Raw genomic sequence first — 19752 nt, 5'->3', positions numbered from 1 at the left:
AAATGGATGAGGACTGTGTGTGTGTGTGTGTGCGTGTGTGTGTGTGTGTGTGTGTGTGTGTGTGTGTGTGTGTGTGTGTGTGTGTGTGTGTGTGTGTGTGTGTGTGTGTGTGTGTGTGTGTGTGTGTGTGTGTGTGTGAGGTTCTCCGTGTTATTTTTGTTTTGATGGGCGATCAAAGCAACTGTCTATTGTCACTACACTGCCAGATAATGGGACGAACAATTTGTGCAATAAATGAAGGTTTTTAGGAAAAATATTGGTTTGAGCCTGACCTTCAAAGAATGAGTAGTGTGAAAATACAGAAGGCTTTTGATTCACCTCGTCCAAATAAAGGAATGAGCAATTTGCCCGACTTTTGTTGTTACTGGAGTTTTAGTTATTGTTTTAAAGATGGCTTCTGTTGAGGTTGTAGAAATCAGGTGCAAAATAATTTCTACTCATGCGCCATCATATCGTGGAACGTGAACATACATGCCATATTGGAACAACACGTGAACTAAAGGAGCAAGGGTTCACGTCCACTTTCAAGATTGCTGGGCAAGTCAACTACAGGATTTGGAAGTCTTCAACCCCGACCGAATGAAATCCCAAAATTCCTCCAGGTTTACTTTGTCAGCAATTCTGAGAAACAGGCAAGGTCGAGATGCAACAACATACCTGGAGTAAGACTTGATGTTGTGACTGACCTGCAAGAGATGCTGCATGAGCACAAAAGCTACTGTGTATCTGCAGATTTAAATACTCCATGTAAAATCTCAAAACACCTGAACACAGAATTGTTATCAGAGCTGACAAAACTCCAACTGGCAAGCACGACAGGCAATGTAATGCTCCAACAACAGATGAAGTTGCCACAATGATGGTGGACCATGAGCAGAGACCAAGGGACATTGTCTTGCACCAGCAGGATAACACCATCAAAATGATTGTCAATACACACCGTTCCTATGACAACCTGCAGTATCCGCTCATTTTTTGGCAAGGTGAGGATGGGTACAACTTCCTAATACAACAAACAAACCCCGCCACAGGACAGCCCACCCTGTCAAAAAAGGTAAGCGCCTCTGACTTTTATGTACACTGAATGATGACCAGAGCCACCAGCTTCAATCACCTGCAAATATTTTTTTCCATAAATTTGGGTGAACATATACGCAAAATTCGAAAATTAGTGACTTTTATTTATCAAGAGCAATCAAGACAAGTTGCGCACGCATTCTTGATGTAATTTTTGTAATGTAACTCTGCCTGGACGAAAGTAAGCGAGGAGTTGATGGAGGGACAAACACAACAAAATAGGCACGACCGGCTTGCACGTGCCTTCCAGCAGAAGCAACGAAAGCTGCCCGACCTCTTGAACAATGCAAAAATATTCTGCCAAATGAGATGTTTCATGACGTGCAATGAGTGGCCAAAGTGAGGCTTGCCTCACTCACATACACTCCTGTGGCTAAAAGAGAAGATTTGTCCAGATCAAATTGATGGTATTATCAAGGCAGAGATTTCTAATCCTCATGAAGATTCAGAATTGTATGATGTGATCAAGACACAAATGATCCATGGTCCCTGTTGTCATCTCATTTGAAAATCTGTCAACACGTGGCATGAAAGACACCACTTGCTCCAAAAAATATTCCAAGGACATTGTACAGGAGATGCAGACTGGACATCATGGCTACCCGCTCTATCAATGAAAAAACACCTGAGGATGGTGGTTTCACTGTCAAGCCTAAGATGCGGGGCAGAAATGAATAAATTATCATTGACAATCCAGTGAAGAGCATCGAATATGTCTGCAAATGCATCACAAAAGGACAGGGCATGGCAGTTTTGGGAGTGTTTGCTGACCAGACTGAGAGAAATGAAGTCATGCAATTTCAAATGGGCCGTGGCACGAGTATCAACGAAGTTTAATGGAGGATTCTGAATTTTCCAATCCACGGGCATCATACAAGAGTGGTAGAACTTGCAATTCATCTCAAAAATGGCCAGCGAGTCTATTTCACAGAGGAAAATGCAAGGCAGAGAGCTGGAATCTCCCTCATACAACGCTCACTGCATTTTTCAATCTTTGCCAGAAAGACTTATTCGCCAGGACTTTACTGTACTGTACTGTAACCTTCCAAGGTACTACACCTGGAACACTTCTACAAAGTCTTGGCAGAGGAGGAAATTGGGAAAAGCAGTTGATGGTCAGCCTGACATTCCAACACCTGATGCCTTGCGAAGTGTGTACAATGTACATCCTAAACATTTTGAATGTTTCTTTCTTTGCCTTCCCCATCCATGCTGCTTAAAGTTCCAACTGGATTTGAAGATCTGTGTGCACCTATGATGACAGGATATGTGAAACATATCGTGAAGCCTGCCATCTCTATGGCTGACTCGAATATGATGCACACTGGAATGAAACTCTTGAAGAAGCAGCAGCATCACAAGCTCCTGGCCAGTTAACGCAACTCTTTGCTATCATGTTACAAATATGCAGGCTGTCGGCTCCACTCCAATTGTGGGGGAAAACCACAAAGAAAGCATGGCAGAAGACAATCTTCTGTGATACGGAGGCAAATACAGACATGGAAGTGAACTACAATGACAGAATCTTCAACGAAGTCCTAATCTTCTTGGTGGATCAGGTGGTTGCTCTTGGAGCTACTGACTTGGTACAATTTGGACTCCCGAATTCTGAAAGAAATCAAGGTGGCTTGGCTACAGAACTGCTCCGTGAAATAAACTATGATGTACAAGAATTGGCTGCTGTTGTCTAAGATCAAGAGCCAAAATTATTTGCACATCAAGAGGCTGCTTACAGGAAAATATTGGACAGTAATGAGAGCGATGAAGGAAAATTATCCTTTCTCGATACACCTGGAGGAACAGGAAAGACCTTCATTTACAACCTCCTTCTCGCTAAATTGAGGCAGCAGAATAATATTGTACTTACTGTGGCCTCCAGTGGTATTGCAGCAACATTATTGGAAGGGGGTAGAACTGCACACTCTGCCTTGAAATTGCCTCTTAATCTGGTCCTCAATGACAAGCCTACTTGCAACATTCGACAAAGGAACTGCCAGAGCCAAAATACGACAAAATGGCATCTCATTGTCTTCGATGAGTGCACAATGTCTCACAAGAAGGCGATTGAAGCTTTCAATATTACTCTCCAGGACTTATGTGACAATGACAGACTCAAGGGTGGGATAACCACAGTCATGTCAGTGTTGAGGATCCCTGTGTCGTAAGAGGCGACCAGGGTTGCGTCATGAAGGGCATCCGGCGTAAAACCTGTGCCAAATCAGGATGCGGATCATAACGGATGATCCGCTGTGGCGACCCCTAACGGGAGCAGCCGAAAGGAGAACAACAACAACATGTCAGTGTTGAGGATATATTGTGCAGTGGAGTTTACACTATTGTCGAAGATCTTGTCTTCTTGATGTGATAATCATTATTGCAGTGCCTCTGGATATCCTGCGTTTTTAGTTTTGCCTTGTGGTGCCATAATATGTAGCTTGTTTGGACTCCCAACTTGAGAACAGGCCATGTCGAGTTGACCGTGAGAGAAGACAGGTGATGACAGATTCAGCCCGACTGATTGAAGGCTCTGTCCCTGTGCTTTATGAATAGTCAGCGTAAAGCTCAGATGAATTGGAAATTGCAAACATTTGAACTAAAATGTGAGATCTGTTGTAAGAATGGGTATCCTGGGAATAAACACATTTTCCCCTCTCGCTTTTCCTTTCATAATTGTTGCTTCCAGGGCATGCAGGTACCCATCCTTCTGATGGTTAACTGTGTGATCCATTGCAAAACCCTCTTGAGGATTCTCAGTCATCATGGGGTGCCAACAAAACTGATCAATCTGATGTCTGAACTGTACTCTGGTACTGAGTGCTGAAAGATGTGACAATACCATCTCCGACTTATGTCCAGTTGTTACTGGAGTTCGTCAGGGGTGTGTACTGGCACCCACACTTTTCAGCGCTTGTATGGACTGCATTCTGGAGAGGATGTCAGATAGATCAAGCTGTGGTGCATCGTTTGGGAATGTCATGATCTTTGACCTTGATTGTGCAGATGATGTAGTCATCTTTGCGGAGACTCTGGACATCCTTTAGGGGCCCTCAAGGTGCTGAATGAGGAGTCATAGCTGCTGCGATTATGCATTTCCTGGGTCAAAACTAAGATCCAGGCTTTCCATGACATCTTTGATGCTGCGATCTTGTTTGTACTTGTTTGTGGTGGGGATGTTGAGGTCACGGAGAGATTCACTTACCTTGGCAGTGATGTTCATGTCTCTACTGGCTGTGATCCAGAGGTCAATAGATATCTTGGTCGGGCCGGGGAGTCATGGATTCAATGGATCATGGGGTGTGGCACTGTTGGTTCCTGTGCAAGACGATGAAAGTATGAGTCTTCAGGTCCTTGGTGCTTCCAGTCTTGCTTTCTGGATGTCAGACTTGTACTCTGACCAGGGCTTTGAGACGGTGACTTAATTCCTTTGGTACCAGGTCTCCTCATAGAATCCTTGTCTATTGCTGGTCAGACTTTGCGTCCAACAAGCGGTTGCTGAGAGAGACTCAAATGAGATTTGTTACCTGCATAGTCCGTGAGCATCAGGTGCAGATGTATGGACATTTGGCTTTTTTCCCGATGCTGATTCTTCTCACCAGATTCTCTCAGTGAGGGAGCCTCATTAATGGATGAGGCCAAATGGCTGACCACGTGCCTCATGGTTGCAACAGGTTGATCAGCATCTCAAGGTGATGGGTATGGGCCAGGCATCTACTTGGAGGATGACCAGATAGAGGCCCCTGAAGTGCCGGTTGAAAGTGGATGCAGTGACGTGCTGCTCCGGTGCATGCTCCCATACCTGACCTGACCTGACCTGACTTCAGTTTTAGAAAATCTGGCTGTCGATGTGCAACAGCTATAGGATACACATAAAATGTTTGCCAAATGTGAAAAAGTGGCCTGTTTCCCCATGTCAACCTATTTGTACAAACGTCCAAAGGCGATGAAGGGTTCAGGGATTGGTGGAACTGACAGACGAAGCTTTGTGTCAATCTCAGCAAAATTCCTTACAATTTCCTGCATTAAAACATAAAACAGATAGCACCCAACATGCTCACAGAATCTGTTTCGTTTGAATCCATCCATAACTTTTTGAGATATCCTTGTCCCAGACAGACAGACAAACGACAAACAAACGGGTGTGAAAACATAACCTCCGTCCACCTAATTCGACTTTGGAGGTAATGAGTCGACTTTGGGCCATCTATTGTGTGCATCAATATCCTGGAATGGAACCCCCCCCCCATTACCCGTACATGCATCTTCCAGTCCTTTTTAAAATTTTACTCAGTGCCTCACAACTTCCTTTATTTTCTTTTTCCACTCAATCATCCATGTCCCTCCTTTCTCCGTTCTATCTTCCCTCCTTTTTAGCTCACCTGGAACGTAGTTCTGGGGAGCTTATGGGATGGTGCATTGTCCGTCTATCCATCCACAAACATTTGCAACTTCTCTGAAATTACACACATGATTTCGATGAAACGTCACCACGACCTCATCACCCTGTATGTACCAAAGTTTGTTCATGGCATTAGAAAATAAAAAAAATCGGGGTCAAAGAGTGTCTACAGGGGTTTGCTCCCCAAAATATTATTTGCTTTCTTCTCCGGAATCACACACACAATCTCGATTAAATTTGGCCACAACCTTCATCACCGATGATGTAATACAGTTAGTACACAACATAAAAAAGATCGGGGTTTGAGGGGGCCAACAGGGAGGGGGGGGGGGTAGCTCCCAAAGTAGGTATTTGCCATTTTCTCAGAAACTATACACACAATTTCGATGAAACTTGACCACAACATTCATCACCAATGATGTACCAAAGATTGTTCACACTGTTTAAAAAAAATCAGGGTCTAAGGGGGCTTATTGGGGGGAGGGGTGGATGCCCCCCCAAATATGTAATTGATTTATTTTCAGAAACTACAAACACAATTTCGATGAAACTTGACTGCAACCTTCATCACCCGTGATGTACCAAAGTTTGTTCACTGCATTAAAAAAAAAATCCATAGGTATTTAGTTTCCTCTCCATTCAATATTTTGGGGGTTATTCACACCTACCAGTGGTTCCCTGGTTTTCTTATTCAGCTGCTACCAGTTAACTGCTACCAACTGGTCTTGAAAACTAGTTTCCAGAACTGAAATTTCTTGGTGGAACCGTTCACCATGCACATCACTTACCTTACCCAGATTAGGTGGGAAGAAATCAAGATGAGAATGCAAGAAGTGCATTTTGCGAGACATCCTACAGCCCATTCGCTGATTGGCCTTTCGCATGTTGTCCACTAATTCCGCACTCTGTTCAGCTCTATGGTTCCCAAGAAAGTTCTGCACCACCAACATAAATGCTTCCCATGCTGCAAACTCGAGTGGGTTCAGTTTATTTTTGAACTCGGGATCACACATCAGTTCTCGGATCTGGGGTCAAACGAAAATGCCTGCTTTGAGTTTAGCATCGGTTTTCTCTGCGCCAAACTTCTCTCTGAGTTTGGAAGCCATTACCGTCGTGATCCAATGCCTTCACAAACTTTTTCATTAGGGTTAGGGCTTGTTAAAAATTGTAATGCCTGCATTCTTTTTGATTATTTTTGTTTTTTGAATAAGACTCACTTGGCTGCGCCTAGATGGGTTTGAAGGTAGAGGAGTATCAGTTGAATCCCAAATCCTATCCAGGTTCCTTTTGATGACTTCATCTTTGCTTTTTGCTTTTTCATGTTCCTTCTGATGATTCCAATTCAGTACCTATTTTATTTGGTCTTCCATTGAATTTCAATTTAATTTTTTTTATTTCAAATTTGCCGCCAGAAGAGTTGGCTCACACCAAGTTCTTCTCAAGACTGTGTGGGGTAAGCAATCTATGAATACTATCTCGTTTTATTGATGTTTCCTCCCACCCCACCACACCCTCTCCCTTCATGAGGATGTCTTAAATATATTTCCCCTGCCCAGTCTCTTCTTTGACTGGAACCTCATCAGGTCTAGCACAGTCTGACATCCAAATGCATCGATGGGAACACACTGATAGCAGAACCAAAACGAAATTGCTTACTTGAAATAACAAGTGCAATTAGCTAGCTTTCTCCTCCTGCTGTAACTCGGCTAAATACAACAAAAAACGTTGCTACTTAAAAGGTTGTTGCAGGAAGCCTTCTTTGTGTTAAATTTATTTTAATGCTAGTCTTTGTTAACCTTGAGTTATAAGAGAATGGTGACACCTATCACTCAAGATAACTTCCTATAACAAAGCAACTGCAGGAAAAGGAATAAGAAAGGCTCCATCAGAAAGGAAGGCAGAGGATTTTGATGTCTTGTGTCATGAAAATATCACTGATTATTACATCTCCCTCTCTTGATTGGATGAAGGATAGGTACCCAACACATCAATGCCTTTGTGCTTTTCTTTTCTGATGGAAAAATTACATTTTTTCTACTGTTTGTAAATCACGGAGAACTTATTGATTCTGACATTGAACTGCTCAAGGTTGTGGGTAGTTGGGGATGGAGAAAGAAGCAGTTGATTTCAGTTTCACAGAAAGAGTAAGGAAAGAGGACATTTTCATTGGTTCTCTTCAAGAAGGATGGATCTATGAACACAGATCAGTGCAACGAGGAAGTATCATCAGTGGAGGAACTGCAGCTGATAATTTCAATTCCCACAAAGCTGATGCTGGAAGTCTGTATGAGGGATGTGCTGGACACAAAAAGAAAGGAAGCATTGGTTTTGATGTTATTTGATATGAGAATGAGGTGGTTTGAGCCCCATTTCATTAATGAGTCAAGATTATAATTCAGAGAGTTGGCAGTGTACAGTAAGTGTGGTTGGCATTCAATGATTGGGAAGATGGCAACTGAGGTTTGAAGTTAACAGAGGAGTGGAGAGTTGCCACGAGCCTATGAATGAATGAGGTACAAAGAAGGTCATTAATTAAAAATAAAAACAATGTTGATGAGATTACTGAACCCTGTTTGCATGAGAGTTAATATGGAATCTCCGGTGAGAGGACGCCATCCACACAGGTCGAAAATGATTGTCCTGTTAAGATTTACAGGTCCGTAATGAGAGCAGGAGGAATGCCATATTGGGGTAGTTTAACAAGGAGGTCCTTGTGTGAGACTTTATCAAATGCCTTTGAGACATCTCAAGCATGAACACGACTCTCACTGAATCGTTTTAGGGCAGAAGACAATACATTAATGACATAAGCAAGAGTATTGACAGTACATCGGGCTTGGAATCCATAAGGATAGTTTCTGAGTAAAGTTTGGTTTTCAAGGAAGGGCAGGATCTGCTTGGTGACCACCATTTCCAAAATTTTGTTAAGTGTGGAACATAAACCATTTAGGCAGTAGCTTGATGGATTAGATCAATCACCTCTTATGGGAGCAGGTTGTACATGTGTCCACATAATTCCAAGTTATCGGAAAGATTGCTGTTTATTAACAAGGTGTATACAGCTTGGTATGAACATAAGCCAGTTTAGGGGCACACTGGTTCTTCAAGATAACGGCAAGGATACCATCAGGACAATTTGCTTCTTTTTTGGTTTTAAGAAGGGTTTATCAAATTTTCCTCATTGTAAAAGATGCCAGAAGCATCATTAAAATTGATAGTGGATGGTTATGTGGAGTCTTTTCACAGTTATCAAGTGGAGTTGGAGATAAAAAAGAGTGCAAAGCCTTGGATTATAAGAAATAGAAACATCAGAGATGATTAATAACGGGAAGGAAGTTTTACATATGTTTTGGAGATATAGTTGACCATAGACCCAAAAACATGGCTTATAGAGTGGCAGGGGGCTATTATTAAATAAAAATGGTGAATTAAGGTTTCTAAAGCTTCATTGATGACTGAGATATAATGGTTGCATGTTTTGATATAGGATTCATGAATTTGTTTGGAAGGAACAAATGTTGAGCATGGAAACAAAGGTTTAAAAAATAAATAAATAAGTGAATTGCAACAGAGCAGCTGTGTTTCAACCATTTAGGAGATGACATCCCACTTGGTTTGCTATTGTCAGAGATAAATGACAGGTCAATAAATATAATATTATAGTGATTGCAGGGGCAGTTACAGAAGGATTTGAAGAGAGACAATTGTCTTCCAAAGGGCATTCTGAATATAACTGGCATAGCTCATCCCAGTTAACATGAAAAAAATGTCAAAGTAAGCATTTCGTGAAGGGATAGCTCATATAAATAAGTTCGTGATCTCAGAAGGCAAAGAGCACTGACACCAAAACTTAAGAATAAAGCATAGGCTTGGAAATGAGAAATAAATCAAGAGTGTTTGGGTTATAATTAGGACAATCAGAGATGTTAGTTCAGTCTGTGTCAACCTGAGATTAGAGAGGTCAATGGTGAATAGGTCAGCTGCTTGTGCAGAAAGCCAAATGGAATTCTGAATATTGAGATGACAACGAAAAATATAAGACAAGTATCAACAATAATGATGTTCTCGAGAGCAACAATATTTATTGCACAGTATCACACTGGATCCTTATGAAAGCCATTACTAAATGTTGAAATAAAACATTATATATTTATTTCTGTTCACATGTAATAATAATAATAATAATGAAAATAATATAAAGAAAAGTATTTCTACCATTCGTATGTACAAATCCCCCAAAATAGAAGCCCAAAAATTAAAGGTCGTGCTCAACAAAAATCCTATAAAGGCAACAGATACTAATATATGTTTGTGTTCAAAATAAATGACATCTGTTTCAGCATCAGTCTCGACATTCCACCAACAATACGATCACAGCTTCCTGCCTTATACGATTACATCGTTGTTATTTATTCACTTTAAAAGTGAAATAGCAAGAAAAACTGTTAAAATGTAAAGCGTGCAGTCATCAACAGTACACATACTTATATTTAGCAAGGAATGTCCTGGCAGATCAATCTGGTTTGAGGAAGGGACCCAAAATTGCACTTTGTAACTTACAATTCCAAAACTACCCAACATTTTTGTTGCATGCAACAGCTTCCCAAGTAGATGTTGATTGAAATTGCACTTTGTATCCTATAATACAAAAAAAAACAATTGAACCTACTCTGTGTTGCACAAAACTTCCCCATATATGAGTTAATAAACATTCACAAATGTGTTTATATTGTTCAGTGATTTATTACATTTGCTTTCCTGGCTATTGTTATATCTTCACTTGTTTCAAAAGCCATTCACAAAAAGATTTCCCAGAAATGGTATCAACTGTATAAACTGAAATGGGGATTAACAAACAGCATATGAGATGCAACTAGAAAACATTTTTGTGGGATACCAATTCAGAGCATTGGAAGTTAAATATGAAAAAAACATAAAGGAGAGACATATATGAATGAGAAGAAACATGGATGCATTTGAAGATTCACAATCTTATTTTAGTTTTAGATTAATCATAAAAAAGTACTACACTATTCTATTTTTTCCAGAAGCTTTTTCTACTTCCATAAGATGCAAATGCAGAAAAGCAAAGGGAAAGTGGCAGGTTAAAGGGAAAGACCATAACGGAGGTATGAGTGAGGAGGATAACTTTGAAAAGGAAAATATAGTTTGGAGGTAACAGGAATAAGGGGATAGGAGGGAATGGAGACGTAGGGGGCACATAGATGGGTGGGAACATTGGAAGAGTAGGAATTTCACTATTTTTACATATGCAAAGATAGATCACTCTCTGTATGAGCACATTTATAATATACAGTGCACTTAATCAGTGAAAATTATTAAAGATATTGCTGATAATTTGTAGTTATGCATTATGTGTCCAATTTAAACTGAAGTTTGTTTTTACTAAAACGTTCACTGTTATGTGGGTCGTTTTCACTGAAATTTTTTTTTTGCAAAAACGTCTATTGAAGTAACAATTTTAACATTTTTTGACTACAATGTTTACCAAATATGGGAGGAATTTTAACTGAAAGTAGTGTGTATCACAGCTTAATTATCAAAACAGTTAAAATGCATTGGCATTTCAAAATCAAACTTCCTGAAATATACGGTCAAGATATTTAGACTAAACTGCTTCACAGCTTTAACGAGAACATATTTGTTTTTTTTTTTAATGAAACCCAACCTGATTTTTACATTTAACAATATTGTCATGTGTTGCCATTCATAGCAAGGCAGTTTCAAATTATAAAACAATCCTTGACATTAGTTAATCCAAATGGAGCAATGAAGTTAACGGAAAAATTATTACCATAAGTTGTAAATTAATCAAGGCAAAATATCAATGAAAAAAATATATCGATCATTACTTTGTTACTCTTTGTTTTAGAAGTGTAAAACACCATATTCAATCAAGAAACGTTATATTTACTCCCATTAACCTTAATTAATATCGTCAGTGTGACTTCATAGTTAACACAGTTGACTAAGAATCTTAAGGTCTTGAGTTCAAACCCCAGCTGTGCAAAAATAACACCAGATGTGTTGACTCAGCCTGTCATCCTTTTGGGGTTTGCAAAATGAGTACCAGCTTGTTGGGGCAAGTGAATTAACAACAGTTAATCTTGGGATAGTTGGGATAGCAGTGGCATCTTTACCACCTAACTCTTACCCATGTGGTAGAAACTAGTGAAAGAGGGGCCTTTATGTTGCCTTTGATTTTCTGTCAACACCTTAAACATACTTAATAAAATCATCTTAGTTGATGGTTACTGGGTTTCTTCCCCTTCTCTCTCTCTCTCCTCTTTTCCTGTTCATTTATTTAATTACTTAGCATGTCCACCTGCCCTGGTGTCAATTTGTTTCATGTTTACTTTCAGCTGTCACCTCACTCTTTCAAGAGGCTCAATCTTGCATACGATTAAAAATATACAATACATAACTAATCAGTGTATTTCAAAAAATTTGCATGACACATGCAGAAAGAAAAAGTAAAAACATCAGTTGATAAAGTTGGACATTAATATAACTTTCTCTCCAGAGCCAGAGAGAGCTCAAATATACTGGATGAATTGCACTGATTGAAAAATTTAAAATAAGCAAGCAAATAAAAATTTGTGTATAATTTTAAGGTCACTATATTATTATAGCATATGTATATCATTTATAGATGGTACAAATCTGCATGTATTTAAACAGTGGTGTGTATGCACAGTACCCAACTGCAGGTTTGCATCATTTTGCGGGCACAGCTGTGCCATAGATGTAGTGCTTACTGCAGATTAGGGCAGGAGTTTAGAATTAGGAAAGACTGCTGACATACAATGGCTGACACTTTCCACTATGGAAAATTTAATGTTCATGATTTAATGTTAGGAGAGGGAACAGCCTGGTTAACATCCCCTCCAGTAGATGACAAACAATCTTCCAAAGCCTTGCTTGCCAAGCAATCTACTTGTATGATGATGACAGATTCAGTGACTTAAAAAAGTATTAACACCCCTCAACTTTGGTCACATTTTGTTGTGTTACAGTCTGAAATAAAAATGGATTTATTTTTAATTTGTTGTCACTGATATACAAAAATACACAATATATATACTAATGACAAAGTGAAAACATGTTTTTAGAATTTTTTCTCAAATTAATTAAAAATGAAATGCTGAAATGTCTTGCATCAATAAGGATTCAACCCTCTGAATAAATACTTTGTAGAAGTGCCTTTGGCAATGATTACAGCTTCAAGTCTTCTTGTATTTGTCTGTATCAGCTTTTCACATCTGGATTTGGGGGATTTTCTCCCACTCCTCCTTGCCGATTTGCTCAAGCTCTGTCAAGTTGGATGGGGAATGCCGGTGAATAGCAATCTTGAAGTCTTTCCACATATTCTCAATGAGATAAAAGTCTGGGCTTAGGCTGGACTGCTCAAGGACTTTCACGTTCTTGTTCTGAAGCCATTCCAGTGTTGCTTTGGCTGTATGCTTGAGGCCATTGTCCTGTTGTAATGTAAATCATTGCCACAGTCTGAAGTCTTTTGCACTCTGAAGCAGGTTCTTATCAAGGATTTGTCTGTATTTGGCTCCTTTCATTGTTCCCCCTATCCTTACAATTCTCCCAGTCCCTGCCACTGAAAAGCATCCCCATAGCAAGATACTACCATCACCATGCTTCACAGTAGGAATGGTGTGATATGGGTGGTGAGCTATGCTCGGTTTCCGCCAGATGTAGCATTTTGCATTCAGACCAAAGAGTTCAATTTTAATCTCATCAGCCAAAAGAATATTTTGCCTCATGCACTCAGAGTCTTTCACATGCCTTTTTCAAACTTCAGACATGCCGTTTTCTCAGGGAGTGGCTTCCATCTGGCCACTCTCTTATAAAGCCTAGATTTGTGAAGTGCTGCAAAGATTGTTGTCCTTCCGGCAGGTGATCCCATCTCAGCCAAGGAACTCTGTAGTTTTGTCAGAGTGGTCATTTGGTTCTTGGTCATCTCCCTGACCAAGGTCCTTCTTGCCTGGTTGCTCAGTTTGGTTGGACGGCCAGCTCTAGGAAGAGTTTGGGTAGCTCCATATTCTTTCCATTTCCTAATGATGGAGCTCACTGTGCTCTTGAGAAATGTGAACACATTATAAATTGTTTCATACCCTTCCCCAAATCTATGCATCCTCACAATTCTATCTCTGAGTTCTACAGACATCTGAGTTCATACGGACATACGGATGTCTGAGGACATACGGATGCATCTGAGTTCCTTGGAGTTCATGGTTGAGTTTGTGCTCTGACATGCACTGTCAACTGTGGGACCTTTAATAGAAAGGTGTCTTTCTTTCTAAGTCATGCTCAATCAATTGAATTGGCCACAGGTGGACTCCAATAAAGTTGTAGCAACATCTCAAAGATGATCAAAGGAAATCGGATGCACTTGAGCTCAATTTGGAGTGTCATAGAAAAGGGGTTGAATACTTATTGACGCAAGATATTTCAGATTTTCATTTTCCATTAATTTGTCAAAATTTCTTAAAACATGTTTTCACTTTGTCATTATGGGGTATTTTGTGTCGATCGGTGATAAAAAAAAATTAAATTCACTTCATTTTAAATTCAGACTGTAACACAACAAAATGTGACAAAAGTCAAGGGGTGTGAATACTTTCTGAAAGCATTGTAGAATACAATATTAATGTAAAAGGACAAATTACCTCACCTGCATGCTCAGTGCTAGAACTATGGTCAAAATAGGGGATCCTTTTAATGAAAGAATTCCAAGTCATTTTTAATACAACCAACACCTCTCGATTTGATTTATGCAACTGACTGTCTTAAACAAGTGGGTAGTACTGTCTTTCTTTTTTTTCTCTTTTTTTTTTAGAGAAAGAGGCAAAAACGACTTTTGCAAGTAAAATAGGTATGATATACCTAATTAAATAATCATCATTTATGAGAAAGGCCACAATAACACGCCACTTGAAGTGCGATCTTCGATGTGATGATCTGGGCAAGCTGGCTGATCTAGAACGAAGATAAACCAGCTTCCAACTGTCATCTGTTTTGTGCTTACAATGTGTCAAAGTGCAAAGATAATGGGAAATGAAAATGTACATGAAATGGTGACCGCTGAAGTACAAACTAGTTAGAAAGACATTGTGACTTCTCTATTGTTTAAGCGTATTATAAAATCTCATAATGCACAAATTGGTAGTGAAAATCGCCCAGTCCAAAGCTCCCATGCTGTCCATGGTCCACTGGGTGATATATTTGTCTTTAGTGATGCAGATGCATTGATTTTCCTGATGGCATCACGGATTATGGAACCTGGAATTAAAATGATGAACAACATAAATTAAACACAGTTGAGTATGCGTGACAAAGAAACGAAATGCTTCACAAATAATTTAACAATCCATGCAGGGGGAGGTTATTTGGCCCATCAAGCCTGTGCAATATTGTCAATATCTATGTAGTTCTCAATCTGCAATGTCTCTATATATCTATTTAATTTTAATTAAAACTTATCGACTATTTGTGTTGCCGTAACCATTCGAGGGAGACCACTCCATGAAACACTCCAACCTTAACATAATCTCAACTGTCCTCTTTACTTTCAAGCTGTGACCCAGGTCCTATCACTGCAGTCAATGATGCAAATAAACTCTTCAACACTAATTCTGTCCACATCCTTCATGATCTTAAACATCTCTATCATATCATGCCTGGTGTTGGCTTTATGGTTCAGGTGGTGGGCCTGGAATCCTGAGTTCAAATCCCCCTTGGCTGTTGAATTAATACCAGGTGGGATTGACTCTGCCTGTCATCCTTCTGAGGTTGGCAAAATTAATGCCAGCTTGCTGGTATCCTGTGTCGAAGTGGTGACCCGTCGAGGATTGCACCCAATAGCCAAGGACACTGCTTTGGCAGCAGCAATGCTCTGCACAGAGTATGGTCCCAATGGATGGATGGATCATATCCCGTCGTAGCCACCACCTTTCTCATGTATAATATCCTGTATCCTTCAGCCACTTCTCATAGTTTATTCTCGCTAGCTGTATAATTGATGTTGTAGCCTGATGCTTAACCCTCTCTATGACAGCTATGCACTTCCTCAGATGTGGTAACTAAAACTGCACACAATTTTACATATGAGACCTCAATAAATTACTGTGCAGTGTTAATACTAGCTCCTTCATACTCCCATGGTTTCCCTTCTATCATCAAAGATTGGGGGTCCCAAAGGCTTTTCCCCAATCCCGCCATCCGGTGAGCTGCCCTGCGAAGGGAAGCTGCACAGGAGGTACTCCCACGGAGTGGATTTTCAGATTGTTTTCTGCTTTTGGAATGTTTTGCGGAATGAAGGGTTTGAAGGTGGCCGGAGTGCAAATCCTGCCACCAACCTCCTAATAAAAAGTAACTCAACTGCATGGGGATGTAAGCAGCTACAGTTGGGCACAGGTTATGGGTGGCCATTGGCTCACAAGGAGCTCCTCAGCCCTTTGACAGGTTTTGTTCTTCATCCTGCTGGGTATCCATATCATACACCCTGCTCACAAAGAAACTTGGTTGGGGAGACGGTTTAGTCGCCGACAACCCGACCATGAGGGCCCATCAGTGGGACCCAAAACGTGAATTGTTCAGCCTGGCGGAGGTATGGACTCCACTGAGTGCCATTCTAGTTTGCCATGTTTCCACAACAACTTTGGAAAAACCATTCCATCTTTAAATTCTCTATAAGATGTTTATGAAATCAACTTAAATATGATCCTTTTGAGCATTACTCCAATGGACTAATGATTTGGAATGTAACAAGTTCGAATTGCGAACATACCCTGTGGGAGTTCCTTTGTACAACTCTCAGGTGAGCGACAGCATGGACGACAGGGAGTTTTGAAATGTGGTAAGATTTTCATCGCAATCGAAAAAGAAACCAGAACACCTCACAAGAGTGAGGCTAGTTTTATATTGTTACGGCTGTGGAAATTCGCATTACACCATAAAGGGCCCTCAGGTGAGACATCTCGATAGGTACATGTGTAGTCAGCCCAAACCCATTGTATAGAGTGAATTTATGTGATCCATTCGGGCTGCGATCCTCCAGTTAGTCGTTTTTCTTTCTCCACATTTTATTTCAAACAAACAAAAACCGCCAACGATGCTGGTGGGCTTTTCCCACCATTCTTCCCCGCGCTTGGTGTGAGGGAAGGGGGGAGGGCGGCACGCCGCCGATTGGTGGATGGACAGCGTGAGGAGGTCAGGGTGAGGGAACGCCCCTTTTCGAGAACCCTCTTGAAGGAGGGTGGAGCCGAAAATGGGGCGGAGTGAAGGGCGGAGCCCTGCGCTATAAAAGTCGGACACGGGCAGGGCGCGTTCTCTCCCTCTTCCTGCTCTCTCCCTCTTCCACTTGCTCTCTCCCTGACTCGTGGAACTCGCCTCCGTCATAAGTCGTTGTTGGGTCCTCGCTGAGCTGTGTCGTCGTGGTCGAGTGTCTCTGCGTCGGTGTGTAGCTCGTGGAACTCACGGAGCCCGAGGAGCTCGTTGAAATCGAGCTGTGTCGTCGTGGTTGAGTGTCTCTGCTTCAGTGTGGAGCTCGTGGAACTCGCGGAGCCCGAGGAGCTCGTTGAAGTCGAGCTGTGTTGTCAAGTCTGGTCGAGTCAGCAGTGGAGGACGGCGGAGGAGACGGAGCTCGGTTTGGAGGTCGTGGGAGGAGGACTCGACGGCCGCACCAAGGGAAGTCCTTTCTTTTCTTTGGGTTTGTGTAAATGACTGTGGGTGGAGCCTGTCCTTAAAGTAGTATTGTTTTAAGTGTTGCCGTGTGTACGCGTATTTGGTTTTAACTCTTCCTTTGCTTTTTATGTGCATTTTTCTTTTGCTGTGGATATGTGCTTGTCTGTGTGTGTGTGTGAATAAACGTACTTGTGTGAACTTGTTCCCCGTTTCACTGCATCCTTTCCTTTGTTTGACTCTCCATCTTGCATCACGTAAGGGGTTCGTAGTGGGTTCAACATCCCGGTAATTAATCGGAACCATCAAGGCCGATGATAACACCGCTCGGTTATCACTGTAGCACGGAACGGGCCGCTTAAGCGGTTCGTGTCCGGAGTCGGCCTGTTGCGTGGTACGATCGCCCGGTCGACCATTCGCGCAGGTACTTAGGTAGATCGAATTTGGCGAGCAACCCTATCCTACGCGGGTGGGCAATTGGCACGATCGTGGTGAGGTTAAACCCCCACCCGTGACTAGCTCCCGGCGTAGTTCCGAGAGGGTCATGACTGAATTGTCCGTCCGGTGGGCGACGTGCCGCGATTCGAGTTGTGTGGCCGTTTGCACGCTGGCGGGCGCGAATTCGCAACAATATCATCATTTGCGACGTAATTTTGCATTGGCATCGCCCAGCGCATGTAAAAAATTTTTATAATAACAATTTTAAGAAAATTGGCCAAAAGTGCCGTTTCTCAACCCAAAGGGCCTGAATCTCACTTTGGGCTCAGTTATTGCCTGGAGAATGGTCTCGAGAATATACCTGTCAAGTTTGGTTCGGTTCCGTCCACCAATAACCGAGAAATAACATTTTAAGAAAATGTGCAGAAAGGGCCGTTTCTTGGCCCGAAGGGCCGGAATCGCACTTTGGGCTCAGTTATTGCCTGCAGAGTGACCTAAAGAATATACCTGTCAATTTTGGTTCGGTTTCTTTCACGAATAACCGAGAAATAACAATTTTAAGAAAATGGGCCGAAAGGGCCATTTCTCAGCCCAAAGGGGAGGGGGGGGGGAAATCGCACTTTGAGCTCAGTTATTGCCTGGGGAATCGTCTCTAGAATATACCTGTCAAGTTTGGTTCGGTTCCATTCACTAACAACCGAGAAATAACAATTTTAAGAAAATGGGCCGAAAGGGCCATTTCTCAGCCCAAAGGGGAGGGGGGGGGAAATCGCACTTTGAGCTCAGTTATTGCCTGGGGAATCGTCTCTAGAATATACCTGTCAAGTTTGGTTCGGTTCCATTCACTAACAACCGATAAATAACAATTTTAAGAAAATGGGTCAAAATGGGCCGAGGAACGGCCCAAAGAGCCGCAATCGCACCTTGGGCTCAGTTCTTGCCTGCACATATGTCTAGTATATGGCTGTCAATTTTCATCGAATTCTGTTCACGAATAATGGAGAAATAGACGTTCAAATGAACTGTACACAAGAAAAGAGAGAACGTGAGCAGCGCTTCGACCCCGTGGGGTGGAAGACCCAATGGGGTAAAAATTTCTCCGTAGCAACCTATTTCATGACACAATTCCCCTTTAAATGTCAAGGCAGAGAACATCAATGGAACAAAAATCTACAAGTTCAGGTATTGTTTTTTTTCCACTTTGCATGTTGGTGATGACATTGAGAAATAAGAAAGCAAGAGGGTAATCAACAATGGTACTGGTAAACATATCTACAGATTTTGCAAGAGCATCCAGAATCTTTTTAAATGCAATGCATTTAAAAGCAGATTTCACTGCAGTAAGTTTCACAGACACAACATCACTGAATTAAATTGAATCTATATATGATGAAGATTTCAACTAAATCTATCTACATATATATATATATATATATATATATATATATATATATATATATATATATATATATATATATATATATATATATATATATATATATATCTCTCTTCCACCCTACACACACACACACACACACACACACACACACACACACACACACCTTCACCACCCATCACCACCTTCTTCCCTGTATTTTCCCAAATATAGATTTATATAACCTATTTATTCATTAGTGAGAATATTTTAGAAAGAATTTCAAAGAACTGGTTTTATTAACCATACAATATTTTCCTAAAGCTGAAGATTATGCAAAGTTAAGTATGATATTTTATTGGAATGTGTTTAACAATAAATGTAAGGCTTACCTGGTAAACTGTCGGCTCTCTTCATGCACCTCCATTTCTTGGCTTTTAAATTCATTTAGTTCCTTTCGAATAGCAGCCTGAAAATGTCATAAAGTGACACATTGAAGGTAATGCTTTAGATATGATTTACAAAGACCCTAATTGCAGGAATCATGTTTTTATTTTGGTTTGTGGAAGATTAGGAAGTGTAAGATTGAACAACCGGCTGACCAATTTCCATTGTTGGAAATTGCTCCTGTTCATTCATCCCATTGGGTACACATATTGACCCACTGCCCCACAATCAGTTTATTGCCATCTCTCTGTCACCTTGGTCTTCCATGAGTCTACTTTGTTTACAAAAAACGATAGAATTTAAT

The 19752-nt window shown here is 40.9% G+C and overlaps 1 protein-coding gene across 2 annotated transcripts in view; it reads right to left on the bottom strand.

Moving 5' to 3' along the window:
* Positions 1-9530: 9530 nt before the first annotated feature.
* Positions 9531-19752, bottom strand: part of LOC147035190 (uncharacterized) — a 118925-nt gene continuing 108703 nt past the window's right edge. For both annotated transcript variants that reach the window (XM_085895080.1, XM_085895089.1), the window contains 2 exons: positions 19394-19470; positions 9531-14788 (listed from right to left, as the gene is read on the bottom strand). In XM_085895080.1, the coding sequence (XP_085751206.1) occupies positions 14773-14788; positions 19394-19470 (93 nt within the window). In that variant the 3' untranslated portion in view covers positions 9531-14772. The remainder of the gene's footprint in view (positions 14789-19393; positions 19471-19752) is intronic.

Source organism: Eptatretus burgeri, chromosome 1 (assembly GCF_056783735.1).
Source record: "Eptatretus burgeri isolate ZD-2024b chromosome 1, Ebu_testis_v1, whole genome shotgun sequence".
NCBI classification, from domain to species: domain Eukaryota; kingdom Metazoa; phylum Chordata; class Myxini; order Myxiniformes; family Myxinidae; genus Eptatretus; species Eptatretus burgeri.
This window is presented reverse-complemented; position numbering and strand designations above follow the sequence as displayed.